The 17,939-nt window shown below is 37.4% G+C and overlaps 1 protein-coding gene across 1 annotated transcript in view; it reads right to left on the minus strand.

Annotated features, from left to right (window-relative positions):
- Positions 1 to 552: 552 nt before the first annotated feature.
- LOC124171617 (protein spaetzle 4) overlaps positions 553 to 17,939 on the minus strand; it is a 64,808-nt gene continuing 47,421 nt past the window's right edge. Inside the window, exons 3-7 of the mRNA XM_046550822.1 lie at positions 11,987 to 12,414; positions 10,149 to 10,836; positions 7,730 to 7,852; positions 3,851 to 4,178; positions 553 to 1,992 (exon numbers count right to left, since the gene is read on the minus strand). Coding sequence (XP_046406778.1) covers positions 1,732 to 1,992; positions 3,851 to 4,178; positions 7,730 to 7,852; positions 10,149 to 10,836; positions 11,987 to 12,414 — 1,828 coding nt within the window. The 3' untranslated portion in view covers positions 553 to 1,731. The remainder of the gene's footprint in view (positions 1,993 to 3,850; positions 4,179 to 7,729; positions 7,853 to 10,148; positions 10,837 to 11,986; positions 12,415 to 17,939) is intronic.

Raw genomic sequence — 17,939 nt, forward strand, 5'->3', positions numbered from 1 at the left:
CGTATTAGTATTATTAATGCTCCATGTAAGGCCTGGTTTCGAAAACCACACATCCGTGGCTCTGTGATCACGGATATAGAAAAGTGGTTTGCACGAATGCTTCAAAACCACTGCTCGACATCTGAAACTACACTGTCAGGCACCACGCCACGCAGTTGCATCTCACACAAGTTGCCCGGGTTGCAACTGCTGTGCAACGTGTATCTGTGATCAAGGAGCGCGGTCGTGCACTGCGAGGTTTTGAAAACAGGAACATGGTGCTTCCATGAATGCAGCTAGCACGTGACCACTTCCGTTTTACAATGGGGATTCTAACAGAAATAATAAGGCCAGTGTATCCTAGCATTAATGCCATAATTCCTATGATTTTGCTTCAGATTTTTTTTTGTAAATATCGCGGAAAAAATTGAGCAAGAGTGAAAAATCATGCACAGATAACTCCTGATTATCCAGCTGGGGTTTATCCGCAACCCGGATAAACCGAAGCTAGATAATTGGGAGTCTGCTGAATGTCCAACGACTGAATAAGTGAGGAATGTCAGAAATATTTTGTTCATAAAATAATTTATTTAATAAATAAAACAAAGAATTTCACAATATTAAAAAAATAAGTACACTATCGACAGTACCCTATTTCTCTAAAGATTGAATGAAAGTTATGGTATATAGAACAGAATTTGATCATATGTATGCCCTATCATCACTAAGATATTTTCTCTAAAGCTTGAATGTGAGTTTTGGTCTACAGTAAACAAATTGATAATAAGTACCTGTCTATCATCAATATGCATATGTCTCTTAAAATTCTAAGTGAGTTTTCGTATACAGAGTAGAATTTAATCATATGTAAGCACCATTAACAGCATACTATTATTTTCTCTAAAGCTTAAAAACAAGTTTTGGTATAAACAACAGAATTTGATCATGAATCAATATGCTCTATCAACATTATTCTATTTCCTAAAAAATTAAAAATGAGTTTTGGTATATTAAACAGAAGTTAATCATATGCATACTCCATCATCAGTAAACTATTTTCAGTAACAATTGAGTTTTGGTATAAAAAACAGAGCTTGATCATGTGAACGCTTCATCAACAGTACACTATTTTCATCAAAGATTGAATATGAGTTTTGGTAAGAAAATCAGAACTGATTCATTAATATCTGATGGCAGAGTGTTAAACCACATGGCCTTTCACCAGTATCATTCTCACAATAGCTCATTCTCATAGCAGTAAAAAATTTGATAACCACAAAATGCTCAAAGCTTGATGATTGACATCTTTCATGCAATCTTCTCTTATCATAACTTGGGATTCCTCACAATATAGGGCCTAGAATGAAGCTCTTCATGAGCTTCTCCATTTTTTATTATGACGCATATTAGACACTATATTGTAAAAATTTCATAGAATATATAATTCATCATATCAGTCTATTACTCATGAAATAGTTTCATGAATGTACAATGCATCACATAAATTGATCTCAAATGACTATCATCTGAAAGACAGATGCATGAATAATAAGCATCTTGAAAGTATCTTGAAAGAAAACATTTTACATTGAAGGAAGTGTTGGTAATGTCACTGAAAAGAGCATGATGCTCTAAAAGCCTAATGTCAGAGCTCAAAAATGCAACAACAAAATAACTACCCCACAAATATCTCTAAGATATGGAAGTCAAAATACATGGTACATACCACCATGATTTTAACTTGAATTAAGTTCATATTTGTACTGATACTGAATCATTTTCAACATGAGTATTTTTTGGTAGAGGTAGTTTAACAATTTTTTCTTCCAATTCTGAGCTGAGTGGCGGGTTAAGCTGGTGCTGGTTGTAATAGTAGTAGAAGTGCAGAGGGCTCATCCTTGGCAGAGATCCAAAACTTTTAGTGGCACTGGCTGAATTGGATGGCACATCTGGATCACCGGCAACGGTACCTGGTTCCTTTTTACTCATGTCTGAGCTCTCACCTAGCAATCTCTTCAACCAGTATCCATCAGCCAAAATTGATATGAATGGAATATGAAATAATAAAACATCATAAATATTTGTTCATGGACACACAACAGCTCATTCGTTCGATTGTACTCTTGGTAGATACATATAAAGGAAAAAATAGTCCAGGGGCTGCACTAATATTTCTTTGATAAATGCTAATACCACGCAAAAATGAAAATGAAATGTAATACCATATATATGTAACAGCAGAGAGGGTGTTTCATTAGAATAGAAATTTTAGCCCTGAGTTTGCAGCCTGAGAGCTTATCAATGGATAAACCTTCATTAGATATAGAAGCGTCATATTTTGGCAGGTGTAATGTATCATTTGCTTCCATTTAAAATTAACAAAAGCATCTTCAATTTTTTATGTCAATTAGACTATGGCAAGGGCAAGTTTTGCAATGTTCTGCAACAAAGGTGCCAATTCAAGAGTACTTGAATTAGAAAACTTGCATGATGAAAATCAATCTTCATAACTAATTATCTACAGTTTTTTCTTATACTGAATAAGCTTCAAAATATTTATCATTTTAAAAACTCTAGATTAATAACTCCTTGATTGAAATACAGCAAACACTCTGAATTGGCTGTGAAGAGAAGAATGAAAGATAAATATGCTCAGTGATACCCCTGTATGTGCTTTAGTACAAAACAGATTTTACGCCCACATCTTTATCAAAAGCAGAGTGGTTGGAAGAATAGAATTGGGTACCCAGTGAGAAATGGGTGGTGGAATCCACGTGGAACCCACGTGGAATCCACGTTGAGTGGTGGATATTTGGTGGTGGTGGATATTGAGTGGTTGGACCCACGTGGAATCCACGTTGATTTCAAGTGGATTTGTGGTGATTATCATAAAATGTTAAACAGAATTCCTAATTTGTGGAACTTAACTCTCTGGTGACATTGCGTCATTTATCATCCTGAAACCACGCTAGTTATGTGAAAATGTATCGCACATGCTATTTTTATATAATTTGTGGAAAGGCAGCCATGAGAGCACATGAAAAATCGTAGACACCTATATAGAAGGTTTAGATATAGAGTGGTTGAGGTTTTAATGGTTTTAGGACAGCACCTACTGCTGTTTTAATTTTTCCACCAAATTTCCACGTGGATTCCACGTTGATTCCACGACCAAAAACACGTGGTATCCACGTTAATTCTCCACGTGGGTTCCACGTGGATTCCACCACCCATTTCTCACTGGGTAGGTTGAGTCAAATATTGTGATGAATACATTTAGAGCTGGGCAAAATACATTTCAATTTCATTTTAGATGCTAAAGACAAATTACTCCTAATATTTCATAGGATACAAAATACAAATTATTAGAGAAAATGGCATTTTCAATTAAAAGAACTCCACACCGTCATGACGATGGCAGTGAACAACAACTATAATGAGTGCATGACTGATGATCCACTCATCAAAAACAGATAAAATTAGCAATAACCTACTTCCCTCCCATCGGAGAAAATAAAAAATGGTAGAAAGCTATGTAAAATTTCATTTTTCGATAAAATCTCTTTAAAAATCATGACTTTGACCCTTAATGATATCTTTTAGCTTACCTCAATCTGAGAAATCTCTTGTTCATGCCAATTTATAAGTATTTGGCTAAGAGGAAATGCAAGGAAAAGGGATATTTATTGTGGAATGTAACAATTTTTTCAATGCTACAAGGGATGGGGCAAAGAGAGGTAGGGTGGGAATAAGGAGAACAGAAGAATATCAGATAACCACAAGGAAATACATGCTTACAAATACGTAATAATTGTGTGCAAAGTTCCACCACATCAACCTTAGTACTCAGATACATAAATAATATACTCACAACTTCAATGCTTTCTTCAGCAATTGATGCATTCTCTGAAGATGGACCCTCATTTCTTTCAAAATGTTTCTCTTCATAAGTAACTTCATGCTCAGAAACTGATGTTTCAGTGCTACCGATGTCATGCTGATTTCGAGGGCTTCGGGAAGTATGTCTCAGCTCACTTGGGAGATTATAGCACATGCAAACACAGCAAGATGGGAATTTGAACCAGTCGGAAAATATTCCTCGGCATTCATTACGAGGGTCATAGGCCAACAGCCGATGAAGACGGTACTGCTGCTCACACCTACATCCTTCACGGCAAAACATTTGGCGATGCTCAAACCTATGAATGAGAAAAAGAAAAAAAATAATATGAAGGGCAAAAACAAATATTGAAAGAACCTAGGTTCACAAGTTAAAATACTTTGAGCAGTAATGGAAAAAATTCAGAAATAGGTACATATTCTGGGAAATAAGAGCAAATACAAGTGGCATAATAAATATACTTAGGGTTACCAGATATCTATGACAAGTCTCATGGGTGGATTTACGAGGGGGGGGCACAGGGGCATGTGTCCAGGCCTTACATGGAGCATTAATAATACGAGTACAACCATGTTACCTCCGCTAAAAAGATCACAAACTGGCAAAGAAAGCTCTCAATGAGTCTGAGAAGCACTCTAAAATAACAGAATAACAGCATAAATAATAATATATTGTTTGTTTCACGTAAATTATAAATATTACAAGACATTTAAGTGAAAGTTTGGGTTATCTGTGTTTTCCGATTATTCGTGCCGTCTCTCCCCATCATTACCCCGGATAATGGGGAGTGTACTGTATTTTACATTAGTGCCCTACATTTTCGAACGTTGTATCAGTACTTCCTTTCAACTCCTGCTTGTTCAGGAGAATCATTATTGGTCACTGCCCCTTGATTTCTCCATAAACCAATGATGGCTCTCCTTTCTTTGTGAAGAACTCCATTTTTTTTCAGGATCACAAGCCTTAAGTTCCAATTCATATTGTGACACTCCTTCGCTAACTCCATAAATGCAACAACATGTGCTTTTTCTTTTCCGTTACCTTCTCTATGAGTAGCAATAGGGCCAATATTGCCTCTATTGCTTCTTTGCTTTTCTCTGAACCCGAATTGATCCTCATCCAGTGGCGGATACAGATGGGGGGCGCAGGGGGCGCGCGCCCCTCCCTTGCGGGTCCGCTTGTATTGCCGAACATTGCAAAACCACAATTGTAACTTTTTTATAACATAAGATGCCATTGTCTTTTACATGTTTATAATCACTTTAAATAAAATTTTCATATACTTTGCCTGCGACTTGATCATCTTTTATTACGATAAAAGTAAAGTCAACTCAAGATATGTTGCGCCCCCCCCTTGAGTTTTTTCTGTATCCGCCACTGTCCTCATCAAGGTACTCTTCTGCTCTTTGCTTAAATCTACTGTACAGGATCCTTGTCAATATCTTTGACTATTGTCAGGTGTATGGCCCAAAAATTTTAACAGTTTTCCAGTCTTTTTTTCTTGGAAATTATGACATTCCCCTGAAAGTCCTTTGGTATCTCACCTATGGAGGATATTTCACCTATGATATTATACAGCTAGTTCAAGCAGTTTTTTCTTGCATTTTACATTACCTCTGCGCAATATTGCCCATTCCAGATGCTAATTCATCCACCAGTCTCTTAATGCTGCTTCAAAATCTGATCTCATAATTGGGGCTCCCACATCATCCTTATCCACTGCCCTTTCATTTTTCAAAGCTTTTATTCTAAGACTGTTTCCACTGAACAACTCTTACTGATATTCTTTTCATCTCTTCCTTCTGTCTTCGTTTCCAATCATTTGTTCCCAACTTTTGTCAATTAGGATATTTAATTTTATACCCTTTTCCTTAAAGTGGTTCCTCACTATCCTGTATGCGGCTTCTACTTTTCCATATACGAGATTACTCTGTACATCCTTACAGATATTCTTCATCAACATTCCTCCAGTCTTCCTTGCCATAGCACATATCTTGTTTCTCATTCCTCTATTACTATTTTGTCCATCTTCTGTTTTCGTATCCTTGTACTGCTTCTTCATTCAATGATATCTAAGACTTTCAGTGTGATCCATGATTTTTTCTTGATGACGTTTCTCCCGCCGAGAACTTCTTCAGCTGCTGCCTATAGTCCACTTCCAATGCTTTTTCACCTCTTTTTCATTTATTTCTTGCTCACATCCTCTCCTGTTTTGTTCTCCACAGTTCTTCAAATGACAGTTGATGTTGCGTCTCATTCAATTTTCAATCGGCAAATTGTTTTTCACTGTTTTCCTCAACTTTTTGAATTTTAAATCATGTAATCTCTCTCCTCTTTCATCTCAGTTTCCTAATCCATATTTTCCAGTTATTATTTGGTCTTGAACTTCACCGATTAAGGCATTCAAATAACCTAGAATAATAAGATTTTCTTCACCCCTTACCTGCTTGATTACTTCCGTGATATCTTGGTCCCATACTTCTTCATGGTTATAATCTGATGTAGGCATATGAATCTGCAACACTACAGTAGCTACAGATTTTGATTCTCTCTTCACCGATGCTATCCTGACATTAAACTTCAGGCAGCTTTTCATACGCATCCCAGTGATCTTTCTAAGCATTATCCCCACTCCAGCATTACCATTTGGTGCTCTTGTGTGTTTCATTCAGTAGCTTCCACTCCAAAAGTCTCCTTCCTCAGGCCACTTCATTTTGCTGATTCCTAATATTTTTAGGTTCATGCTTTGCATTTATACGTTACAGTTCTCTCAATGCCAATAAAACCACTCACTATATCCAGCATTCCATATCTCACTTCACATCCACCAGTGAAGGACAATGTCCCTCAATTCCCATCATCATCCATGCTGCTTTTCTGTATTTCAACAAAGTATAAGTTCTCAATTTGTGTAAGCTGGTGTATTTATACCTACATAATTGCTGGTGTATTTATACCTACATAGTCAAAAGTAGCACACATCAGTAATGAGGTTTACTTTAATATGGTCTCAAGGATGGTACACACACTATGAGCTCTACTGGACATCATACAATTAGTGAACAACTAATGTTTTATGAAGGATGGGAAGGGTCTAGAAACAAATCATAAAGCCTTGATTTCAAGATTATTTTCAGTAGAATAGCAATAAAAAAATATTTTACTGTGGTCTTTATCCGAACATGTAAATTCTACTGCATTAAGGGTGATAAACCAAGAGGAGGGGTTAGCACTGAAAGAGACATATGAGGTAAAGCCATTTACAGAGGGAATAAATGAAACACTAAATTGTTGAGTGCACAATGACTACACATTAAAATAGATCAAATTTTCAAAAGATCAACACGAAGCAAAGCAGTTTTCTTGAAGGTAAAGCTGGAGGTTGAAATAAGGGGGATGCTTACATATATATGTATATACTTTCTGTAGCATAGTATAATGCCACCTGAGTGAGAGAGGATGGTTTTGAAATTTAGGAAGAAATGTTCATCAATTTTTAGAGGAGTAGAACTTCATTTACTATTTGGCATAAGAATAATAATACTGACTACATTATACCTAAAAGCATAACAAGAGAATTAAAAAATAAACACCAATCAAGTGAACTTCATAAATTCTTCATTTTAATGCACTTTTTGCCTCAGTAAAGAAGCCCTATACCTAATTTTTATCTTTTAATACAATCGGCCCCTTTCAAAAAGGATTGAGAAGTCTGGTAAATGGAGGAAAATTTTTAGATTATAAATTTGTTTTGCTCTAGCAGTTAATATGTATTTTATTATGAAAGTAGTCCAGAGTGTACCAATTACAACAAAAAGGGAAACATGAATAAATTTGTATAATACTCACGTGCACTTTTCCCAATGCACATACTGCTCGAAAGGATATAGATTTAACAGAGCCAACATCTCTCCCCTGGTATTGTTAGCCCAAAATGGTGCCACAACCTCCTCCTTCACAGGACAAGCATTCCTATGAAGAGAAAAAACAATAAGTGACAGAGTTGATGATTATAACTATGAGAACTCAATCGAAACACAAAATCCAGTAAAATTCACATTAGGTACTGATAAGTGGGCATTTCATTATTATTACTCCTAGAGATAGTAAGCATTAAAGAATCAGCAGTTGAGATATACTTCAGCCAAAAAACTAGAACAATTAATAAGTGTCTAAACTCATATGAAATCATGGAGAGGAAAAGATAATGCAAGGATAATATTCATTAGAAAGTTTAACGGAAGTAGCTATTTCAAGATATACAGGGCTGTACATATTACTAGTCCAGAAAAATACTCATCATTTGACCCACCCATTCCCCTTAACCCTTAAACTGCTCCCATTGTCTATAAGCGATCGCCCTAGCAGACTGCTCCCATCGTCTATTAACAATTTGAACTATGCTTCTACTCTCCGAGTCCATAGGTGCTTAGAAGTTCTTCCTTCGACAAGTAGATGTCATGCGGAAATCTTTTACTCCTCTTTTTTATTTTTATTGCCCTTCAGTAGCCGCCAGGAATCCTAGCCTATTTCACCTTATTTACACAGTTAAAGGGTTAATAGACATTCATTCAGTCCCTGCAAACTTTAATTTCTATGAACCATGGAAATGTCACTCCCGTCACATTGCATCAATCATTTTTTATGTTAATATCCCTCCAACCCCCTCACCCCTCATTGAGGGCCTTTGTAGACAATCCTCATGCTCTCCACCCAGTTTGGTGTCTACCTGAAATATGGACAGTTCCTAACTGCCTGGTGGGTCCAACAATGACTTCAAATCAACATTTTTTCATTAGAATAAAGAAACGCCTTATAATTAATTACCTGCCATCAATAATGAAATTGTGATACAAGCACTGCCCATATTGTCACCCTACTCCATATGCATACAGGGAGGATAGTAAGATATGTTGGGAGGAGTAAGATGCCAGAGTTAAAGTGGGAGGATTGATGTTTGAGTAAGTAAATTTTGGCAAGTTGACCAGGCATTGATTAATCCATTGCCAAAAGCTTATAGTAACTGTTGGATAACATAGTAAGTAAAATCTGCATATAATACTGAAAGCAGATCAATCAAAAAAATGACCAGAGTTATGAGGTTTTGTAAAGCTTTGAGAGGAAAAAAATTTGAGTAGATGCATAGAAGTAGATACAGTGAAACCTCTATTTTACACTTTTGAATGGACCACTTACAAAAAGTGCAAAATTGAGGAAATTGTAAAATAGAGTATCATTGTTTACAGACGGTATTGTTTGGGACCTGATGAAAAGTGTGCAAAATCAGGGAAAATGTAATTTGGGGGAATGTAAAATCGAGGTTTCACTGTAGTTACAAAATCAAACAGGTGGAATTTTAACTACCTATTTTGGCAGTAAATTCGAGGGAATCAGACACATTACTAAAGGTATCACATAGAGAATAGCTAAAGCAAAGGCGGCATTAACGAATAGAAAAGAGTAGATTAGAGGAGCCTTGGATAACAGCATAAAGCAAAGGCCAGCAAAAATTCTTACATGGAATGAGGTGATTTAAGGTGCATAAACATGGGCGCTGAGGAGATAGGCTGGGAATAGACTGGGGGCATTAAATATGAGGGTATGGTGGAAAAAGAAGAAGGTGAGATGGATGGAGAGGGAAAGGAACAATTATCTGATGGAGAGTTGATGAGAAGAGACAACTACTGGAGAAGGCATAGGGTGTGGTTGGAGCAAGTGCTCACGTCTAAGGGGATGCTGAAAGGTGTGAGCTACGGAAGAATATGTACTGGCAAAGAGGGAGGAATAGAACAGTATTCATGGATAGAAGTCCAGAAAGTAGTCTGGACTCATTCACACAGCAGCAGTGGTTGTGTCAGGGGTGGGGGGTGGTCACTGGGGTCATGACCACCATCAAAATTTTTTTCAAAAATTTCTATTCTTTATTAGTTAAATAGTTTTTGCATCCTTATAAAGGAGTAAAGGGAGTGTATATGCAAATGCTTGGCTAAAAGTTCCGAATGTGAGAGAAGTTTGAGTTGTTTATGGCAAAAGAATATTTCCGGGAGAGCATAGCAATCCCCTGTAAAAACGCCCCTCTCTTGGGGTGTTCAGAATACCTAGGTGGGGTATTCTGCACTTCCCATACCCAGGTCATGATCCCCCCCCAAATTTGATGCTGAATCTACACCTGGCAGGTATTTAAACTGAGAGCACTCATAAAGCTTAATACAATGAATTTTGAAAAGAATAATGAATAAAAGCAATCACAACTTGCACTTTCACTTACACTCCACGAAGTTTTGTCGAAGGAGGCACTTTTGATCCAGAAGGATAACCTGTTAAGTCATCATCTTCCTCTTCAGTACTCATAAAATCATCTTCATCTTCACTCAGGGCAGTGTTCTCATCTTCTTCCTCCTCATCATCTTTCATGTCCAGGCCTTCGTCATAAGTAGATGCGTTTGCTGCCACCATCATCCCTTCGTCATCCAACATCCCAGTTATCAACTCTTCACCACCTTCCTTTTCTTCTTTCACCACATCTTGAAAGAGCTTTTCCTGGTGGAACTCCTCGACTACTGTGGCTTTCTCATAAGTGGAAGAAGGTGCTGAGTCTGTAGTCGGGCTAGCAACTGCAGGACCGTAAAAGTTGAACTGAGGGTAGGGAGTCACTGTGTGAGGTGTTCCAGGAGTCATGGAGCCTTCTTTGAAGGCAGGGGATGAAATCTCAGGGTCCATGTACGTGGTTCCAGGGGCATCCATTGTTGTGGTCTCAAACACACTCAGAATATCTTGATCGTATGCCTTACTGGAACTCTCCACCTGAGAACCATCCATACTCTCACTAGATGTAGGAGGCGAGCTGTCTGGAGATAAGGTGGACACTACTGTGGTAGGGACCTCAAATGATGAATAATCCGACTGCCAAATAGTTTCTTCTAGCCCAGCAGCAGTAGACGCAGGGACCTTGGTTCCTGGAATTCAAAGGCAACAGTTAAGGAAAAGCTACTACAGAATTATCTGAGGATACATATGTCTTTATCAAAAATAATCACAGTGATTTTAAAACTATACAAGTTCTTTGTATTAAATAAATACAAAAATTAATTTACAGGCTGAAGCTTATGGATTCCCAAAAGGATTCAAAACAGTTTGCCTGAAATTAATTAACAAACATTTTAAAAATCACATGGCTCAAAACTGGTTTTGCATTCTTTAAAACAGACAATATTTGCTATTAATAAAAAGCTCAATCAACCAAGATGGAGACTACTATTTGTAAATATTAACATGGCCAAGGAAAAGGGATGACTTCTCCCTCACTTCTCCTAAATTCTCTCCAATGTATTTCTTACATTCACCAATAAATACAACACTCAGTAATCACACCAAACCGAACAAAAAATCCAAATTTAAACAATGCATAAACATATAGCACCATCATGCATTAAAATTTTTATGCAAATTACCTGAAGCCTAAATATGTATTACTTTCCAAACTTTGCTCAAAATATGAGCTGATACAAAAAAATAAGTACTGTTGGTGCAAAAACATGAGCAGTAATGTATTGATAAAAATTACTAAATAATAAAAGGGTAAAAAAGCACTGTACCACGATTTTTTTACTTCCAAATCAGGGCTTCATTTGGACACCCTCAAAACAGGTACTTTTTTTCTGCTGCACTGGGACAAAAATTATTAAAATATCATCCCTAAATTAGAATTAAATATAACATAAAAAGAGCATAAATGAAGAAGAAAATGATGGCAGCATAAATTTTTCTTTTGCTCTTTTCATTAATTAGTCATTAGCATCTAAGCTCCAGCTCAAGCTCCATTTCATGCCAACAGTGGGACCACTGAGGGACGGGATTTTTTAAAGTGAGAGATTCTACATAAAAATGAACAGTCTCCTTCACGATTTTCAATGCTTTGATGTTGAGCTCTCTTTTAGAGGCAGCAAGAGTCCCAATTTCTTTGGGACTGCTATGAGATAACCTGCATATTTTTCTAAATTCGTCAGAAATTCTCAAATCACTGACAATTCAAAGTTTTCCCTGACCAATGCGATTCCAAGCGCTTCTTTTCCATCATTTTCCCTGATCCACAATGATGTAACTCACCTTTGTCTAAAGAGGTGAGTATGCTCTGCGTTTTAGTTCCTCCTTCTTTGAGCCGAACATCATCTACTTTGACAGCAGCAGCACTCTCTCCACCCTTACTGCTACCGTCAGCCACTTTCAAGCTACTGTCGACCATCTTATTAACGTGGCTGCTCTCACCTCCTCTCTTAGCTCCTCCCTTCCTCACTTTAACACCCTTGCTCTTTGCAGGCATGGCTGCTGTATATTTCACCACTGCAGCCTCCTGAAGCGCATGCAGATCAAAGTCTAAAACATCAGACCCATCCGCTCTTCCAGTTGACTTGATATCAAATTCCGTAACCTCATTGGAAGACAGCTCAGCTTGTAGAACAGATATCTGCCTCACCTCCCCATACATTCTTCTCATGAGGCCTTGGTTTTCATGTACAAATTGACGTACAGCATGCCTGAATTTGGAAAGAAATCATGGTACAGTGAGGACAATTTCATTGAGTGATGAGGGTTAATCCATTATTAAATTCAGTACAAAGGCATTAAAATATACATTTATACATGAGCTAATATTTCACATTAATTACACATACCAAATTTATAAAAGCCAAGTAATAAGTAAATTATAAGGGAAATATATTAAGAAGAAACCTTACATAATCCTCAAAATAATGACTACAAATAAGTTAATAAGGTCTACATAGAAATGTTAATGAATAGGTAGTTAAAGAAATAATTTTAAAAATCTACAGCTTTTCCCTAATTACAGAAGGAGTTTCTAGTATTTCATTTAATGCCAATTTTACTATTCAAATAATATTTTTAAATTCATTTTTAGAAAGTGATTCATTCAAATCAAGAAATGGTGAGCATAAAAATTAGAAATATTGCTTCCATCTATCATAGTTTCATGCACTTTAACAAAAGCCTGTCATAAGGGCATTTTTTTTAAATCTAGGTTGCCAACATCTCAACCAATGATAACATATCCTGAAAACTTATCCTACTTACTATCCAAATAACCTTTTACCATTTCAATCATTCTGATTAATTCAAATAATTACCATTTGCATTGGACCAAATCTGAACTTCTGGACTTATTACCTATCATCGATGTCAAATATGTCTATAGAATTTGCTTTATTAATAACTTAAACCTTAGTCGAAAAATTTGGAATAAGGTTCCCTCCAACTATCCAGACATACACTTCCTTTCAAATTCCAAGATACTTCTGAAACAAGATTCCAAGATGCATAAAAGATGTCTACGCAACAACTTCACCAATATCTATGTAATGCTGTTTGGAGATCAGTATATTGTTAGTGAAAATAAATTCTACCAGCCGGTTTCAATGGTAGAATGGATCAATTTTAAACGAGGGAGCATAAGCCTTACCCACTGAATTGAGTTCACCACCGCCAGCGCCAAACTGCTGTTTTGTGTGCCGCATACGCTTAAGGATACAGCACGACCGTCCTTCAACCCGATACTGCGTGACGTGAATATTACATTAGGGGATTCTCCAGTCGGCCTTTAGATGTATTGCCACCCACCGTGCATTTTGATGGGTTAAAAAAGTCGCCTCTCGCGTCGCAGAAGGGAAGAGCGAACCGAATTTTACGGAGAAATGAGCTAAAATCAGCTGTTAACCGAAATTCATATATTCGTGATGATGAGATCTATGAAGTTCATAACTTTTCAGTGTTATTCCTCGCCTTTGTAAATATTATATTTAAAATATTGAGGTTACATGGAATCCACCGCACTCATCGCCACGCTATGGACATTTTTGAAAGCCGATTGAAATGCGCCCGAACAGGAAACAAAAATCTACCTTCAATGCAACGGACTGGTTCCCCCTCAATGCAGTCAGGGGCGGATTTAGGGGGAAAGTCACAGGGATCATGATCCCCCTCTAAAAATTACATTTTTATTAGTTTAATAGGTTTTGTATCCTAAAATGTCAAAATTGTTCAATTTCGTCCGTTGATGAGAATAAAAATGAACTTTTAGGCTCCAAAATGCGTAAAAATGGCTATTTTAAACATTTTTACAAGGGAGAACGTCCAAGGTTATCCATACTCTACGAAGCCAGGTGAGCATGGAAACCAGAAGGGTTCCAGGTCATCACCTAGCTTCGGGGCATGGCAGGTGTGATTCAGAAAATTATGGGTTGAGCGATCACTCTTTCGGTCCCTAAAAAACTATCGCTGGAGCTGTAATTCTAAGGGACGGAAAAATGATCTTGTGATTCAGACTTTCGATTCCACCACGCTTAGGAAGGGGCTAACTTAAAAATCCCCAAGGAGACCAACCTTCCGATTGGGCAGTGAAGAAAGGATACAGAGTTGAGATAATATTCAATCAGGAATCGCTTATGCCTATTTATACTGGCATCGATATAGAAAATTCATTCATAGAAAATTTCCCTGCCAGGAGTAACTAGCGGAATTTGTGAGGCGTGACACAGATTCTGTCCTCTCTGGCAGACGCGATTGCCCGTCATTACCACAGAAGTAATATGGCATTTTATTGACGACATGAAACTAAATTGATTTACCGTATCTACGAGCAAACTTCTTCCGCGAAGAGAACTACTTTCTCTCTCTCTAGTAACTCTCAAAGGCACAGGCTTCTGTGTAGGGTAGGCGATGAAAATGCCTGTTGGAAAATTAAAACTGTAACGTACTTTCATAAAACAAATTCTTAGATATAATTCACTTTCTCAATATTTACTTCATATATTAACTATCGTATGCAATCAGGATTTATAAATTTTTGACTGGACGGATTGACTAATTAATGGCTCATCCATTAAAAAATTCGCAAATTTCATTTCTGATAATTTAAGCCCATTAATTTCAGTATAATACAGAATTACGAAACTGATGGTTCTAAAGCGATATAAACTCGAATAATTTTAACTAAATTTAAAGAATCCACGGGATTACATATGCGTGAGACATCATATACATGTATATCATCATATATATGTATAACAGAGGGTACGTAGGCAATTTATTCAAGCCAGTTGATCACACAAGAGGAAAAAATGACCATCAAAGCGACCGACATGTCGCGACAGCTGCTACCATTTCCGTGGACATGTAACGGCAGGTAGAAGGATTAGCGTGGGGTTCATTTGTGCGCGTAGAGGAGAGTAATAAATCACGAGAGTTGATGAAGAGAGTGTTATAAAGAATTAGCAGAAGGATTCTGCATCTTCTTAGGAACCATGTGAATTTTTACACTCAGATGAGCCTGCCAAGTTTACATTACATCCATACGCCTTTCAAGCCAGTAGTCAGTTATTTTACTGTCTCTTTTGGCCTGGTTCCGAGGAAAAGAAGCTACCTACCAACTATTATCCTCGTTTTTATAGAGGAATAAAATGCTCTTACCCTGGTCACATTCCTCTTTCCTTTGTTTATCACTCCATCACTAATTTTCTTTTTTCCAAGATCATTTTACCTATGCCGGATTGGCGATCACACTCTAGAAACGTTTTGCAAAAAATAACAACCGCGAAGATACATCACTTTAATTGTCTCTCGGTGGCTACGGGGTAACGCCTGCCAATCCTACCGAGGCAGTCCGAAGCCCAGGGAAAGTGAGTGAAAATCAATACGACTTCATAATTAGTCAGAATTATATATTCATAAATTTGATCATTTAATACAGCATTAAATGATTCTTTTTCATTTAAAGTCAGTGAGGTCTCGGAGTAAAAGTCTCTAACGCAAAATGAAGCCATTTCCTAAAAAACTGACTCCAAAACTGAGGAATAAACAGAGCATTAAAAAATATCACGAATAACTTACAAATAATGCAATGACTTTAAACCACGTGATCGAAAATCTAATGGGAAGCCAGATAGCTTGCGATTCATAAAAAAAACTACAGTAAGCCAAGGACATCCCACAAAAAACACGATACAATTGGATTTCTATGTGACAAGTAAGAGGGCGTTTCGACTACATTAACCAAACCTCCGCCTTTAACTGAATTCCAGCCACTTTCCGCACATAAGGCGATGGGGTAGAGCCTGTGAGTTCATTCCGCATCCACTGCGTCAAAGATGGATACCTGTAGTTCTCTGTATGAGTAAAAGGAAACTACCAGCTATGAAAGCCTTCGGCCGACAAAATTTGGAATCGTAACTGTCGCATATAGCCTTTAGCTGAATCAATTTCTTACTTGTTCAACTCTAATGCACTCTTTTAGTGAGAGATCAAATTTATATCACTTTGATATAAATAGTATACTTTCTCTGATGTGCTTTAGCTCCTGAATCAATCTTAATCAGCACCGTGAGTCATTTAGCATCATTTTCTACCATTCAAATTTTATATAAATACTATACATCCCTTTGATATATCTACAAGAAAAAAATTTAAAATCCTAAATACTCGTCTGATCAACGAAAATATCGACCACTTTCCGTTGCCAATATTCACAGTACTATTTCAAGAACCCAGACCCAAAAAAAGGCACAGTTTGTATGCATAGGGAGACAACCCCAGGTCCTCCCTTACCTCAGAAGGAGCCCTCTCACGAGTTTTTAGACATCAATGCAGATCTGATCCTGTCTCCAATGCCACTGGACTGATTAGTACCTACATGAAACAAATAAGTGACCACCCTAACTCTCCAGCAGCCGCCACGGACACGCGAAAGTTCCCAAGGATCAAAGACTGCTCTAATTTTTCCGCGGTCGCTAACCCTCCATACAAAATCCTGCCTCTCTTCCCTCCCAGAGGAACAACTCAAGATCGTCACGGGTTCACCATGGTGTGGGGAAGAAGGACTTCTGTAACAAGGGCTCCATTTCAACGACCCATCACACCGCTCCAAGAAAATAGAGGACGCGTGGTACCCTCATTTTAGAATATTCCCTCCCCTCTTCTTCAATGTCCTTAAGAACGACCCTAACTCCCACAACCCTCATATTCCTACTTTCTAATAACCAACTACCCCCTCAGAGGAACTCCCACCTCATCGGTAAAAGGGCCTTATTAACGACAAACGCATTGAAGCTAAGTGAACATGATAATGCTGTGTAATGCAGCGACTCGCGTCGTGCGGTAATAAAAGGGAAAATGGAGCAATCTCTTAAAACGAAATATTAATCATTTCCATTATGTCGTGCCGCAAGCCGAATATGACAATGTTTTTGGACTTTTATCACACTTATTTACGCTTATTCTTTGACATTCCCGCACCCTTTGTTGTCTATCTTACGCTTGTCCTCCTCTTTTTCAATTGGAGTCACTTATTTTCTGACGGGAATGCAGCCTCGGAGTCTTAAAAAAATCATTCTAATGTGTTATGGAACAAAGTAAATGAGCATATACTCTTTCATACTTTGAAAAAGAAACACAAAAGAACTAAATGAGTTAGCAAGAAAAAATTAATTATAAAATCATGGGAAATACGTCTTAATTATTGCTTGAGATAATGTCGTTTTCAGAGGAGGTTCTGCAAATATAATACTGAAGTCTCACAAAAAAATAATATTATGTTTTTAAATGTTTTTTTTCTTCGGTGAGCGATGTCTTTTTGGTAACTATCATCAGGTTACCTATTCAAAAATCTGACTCCAAGCTATGTTTTCGCTAGTGCAGTACGCAACCATGAGACCCTTACAGTATTTTCAGTCCTGGCATCATGATTGCGAAAATCCGGAAGAAGGGGGGAGTTGATCGCCCACTTCCTTCGCGGTTATTTGGAGAAAATGCTTTTGGCTTCATCGAATTGGACCTAAATACTTCTCTGGAAGAAATTATCACACTTTTTAGTCCCTTAGAATCACATAGATCATCAACCCTTAAGCTGGTTTTATACCTCTGAAGTCAATTCTACTCCAAAGTAGTAAATCACATCCTGAACACTACTTTATTCATTGGCGAAAACTATATTTTTGTACCTAATTCATATTTTCATACAACGACGTAACTTCCAGAGGACTATGGATATATT

This window comes from Ischnura elegans, chromosome X (genome assembly GCF_921293095.1).
Source record: "Ischnura elegans chromosome X, ioIscEleg1.1, whole genome shotgun sequence".
NCBI classification, from domain to species: Eukaryota; Metazoa; Arthropoda; class Insecta; order Odonata; family Coenagrionidae; genus Ischnura; species Ischnura elegans.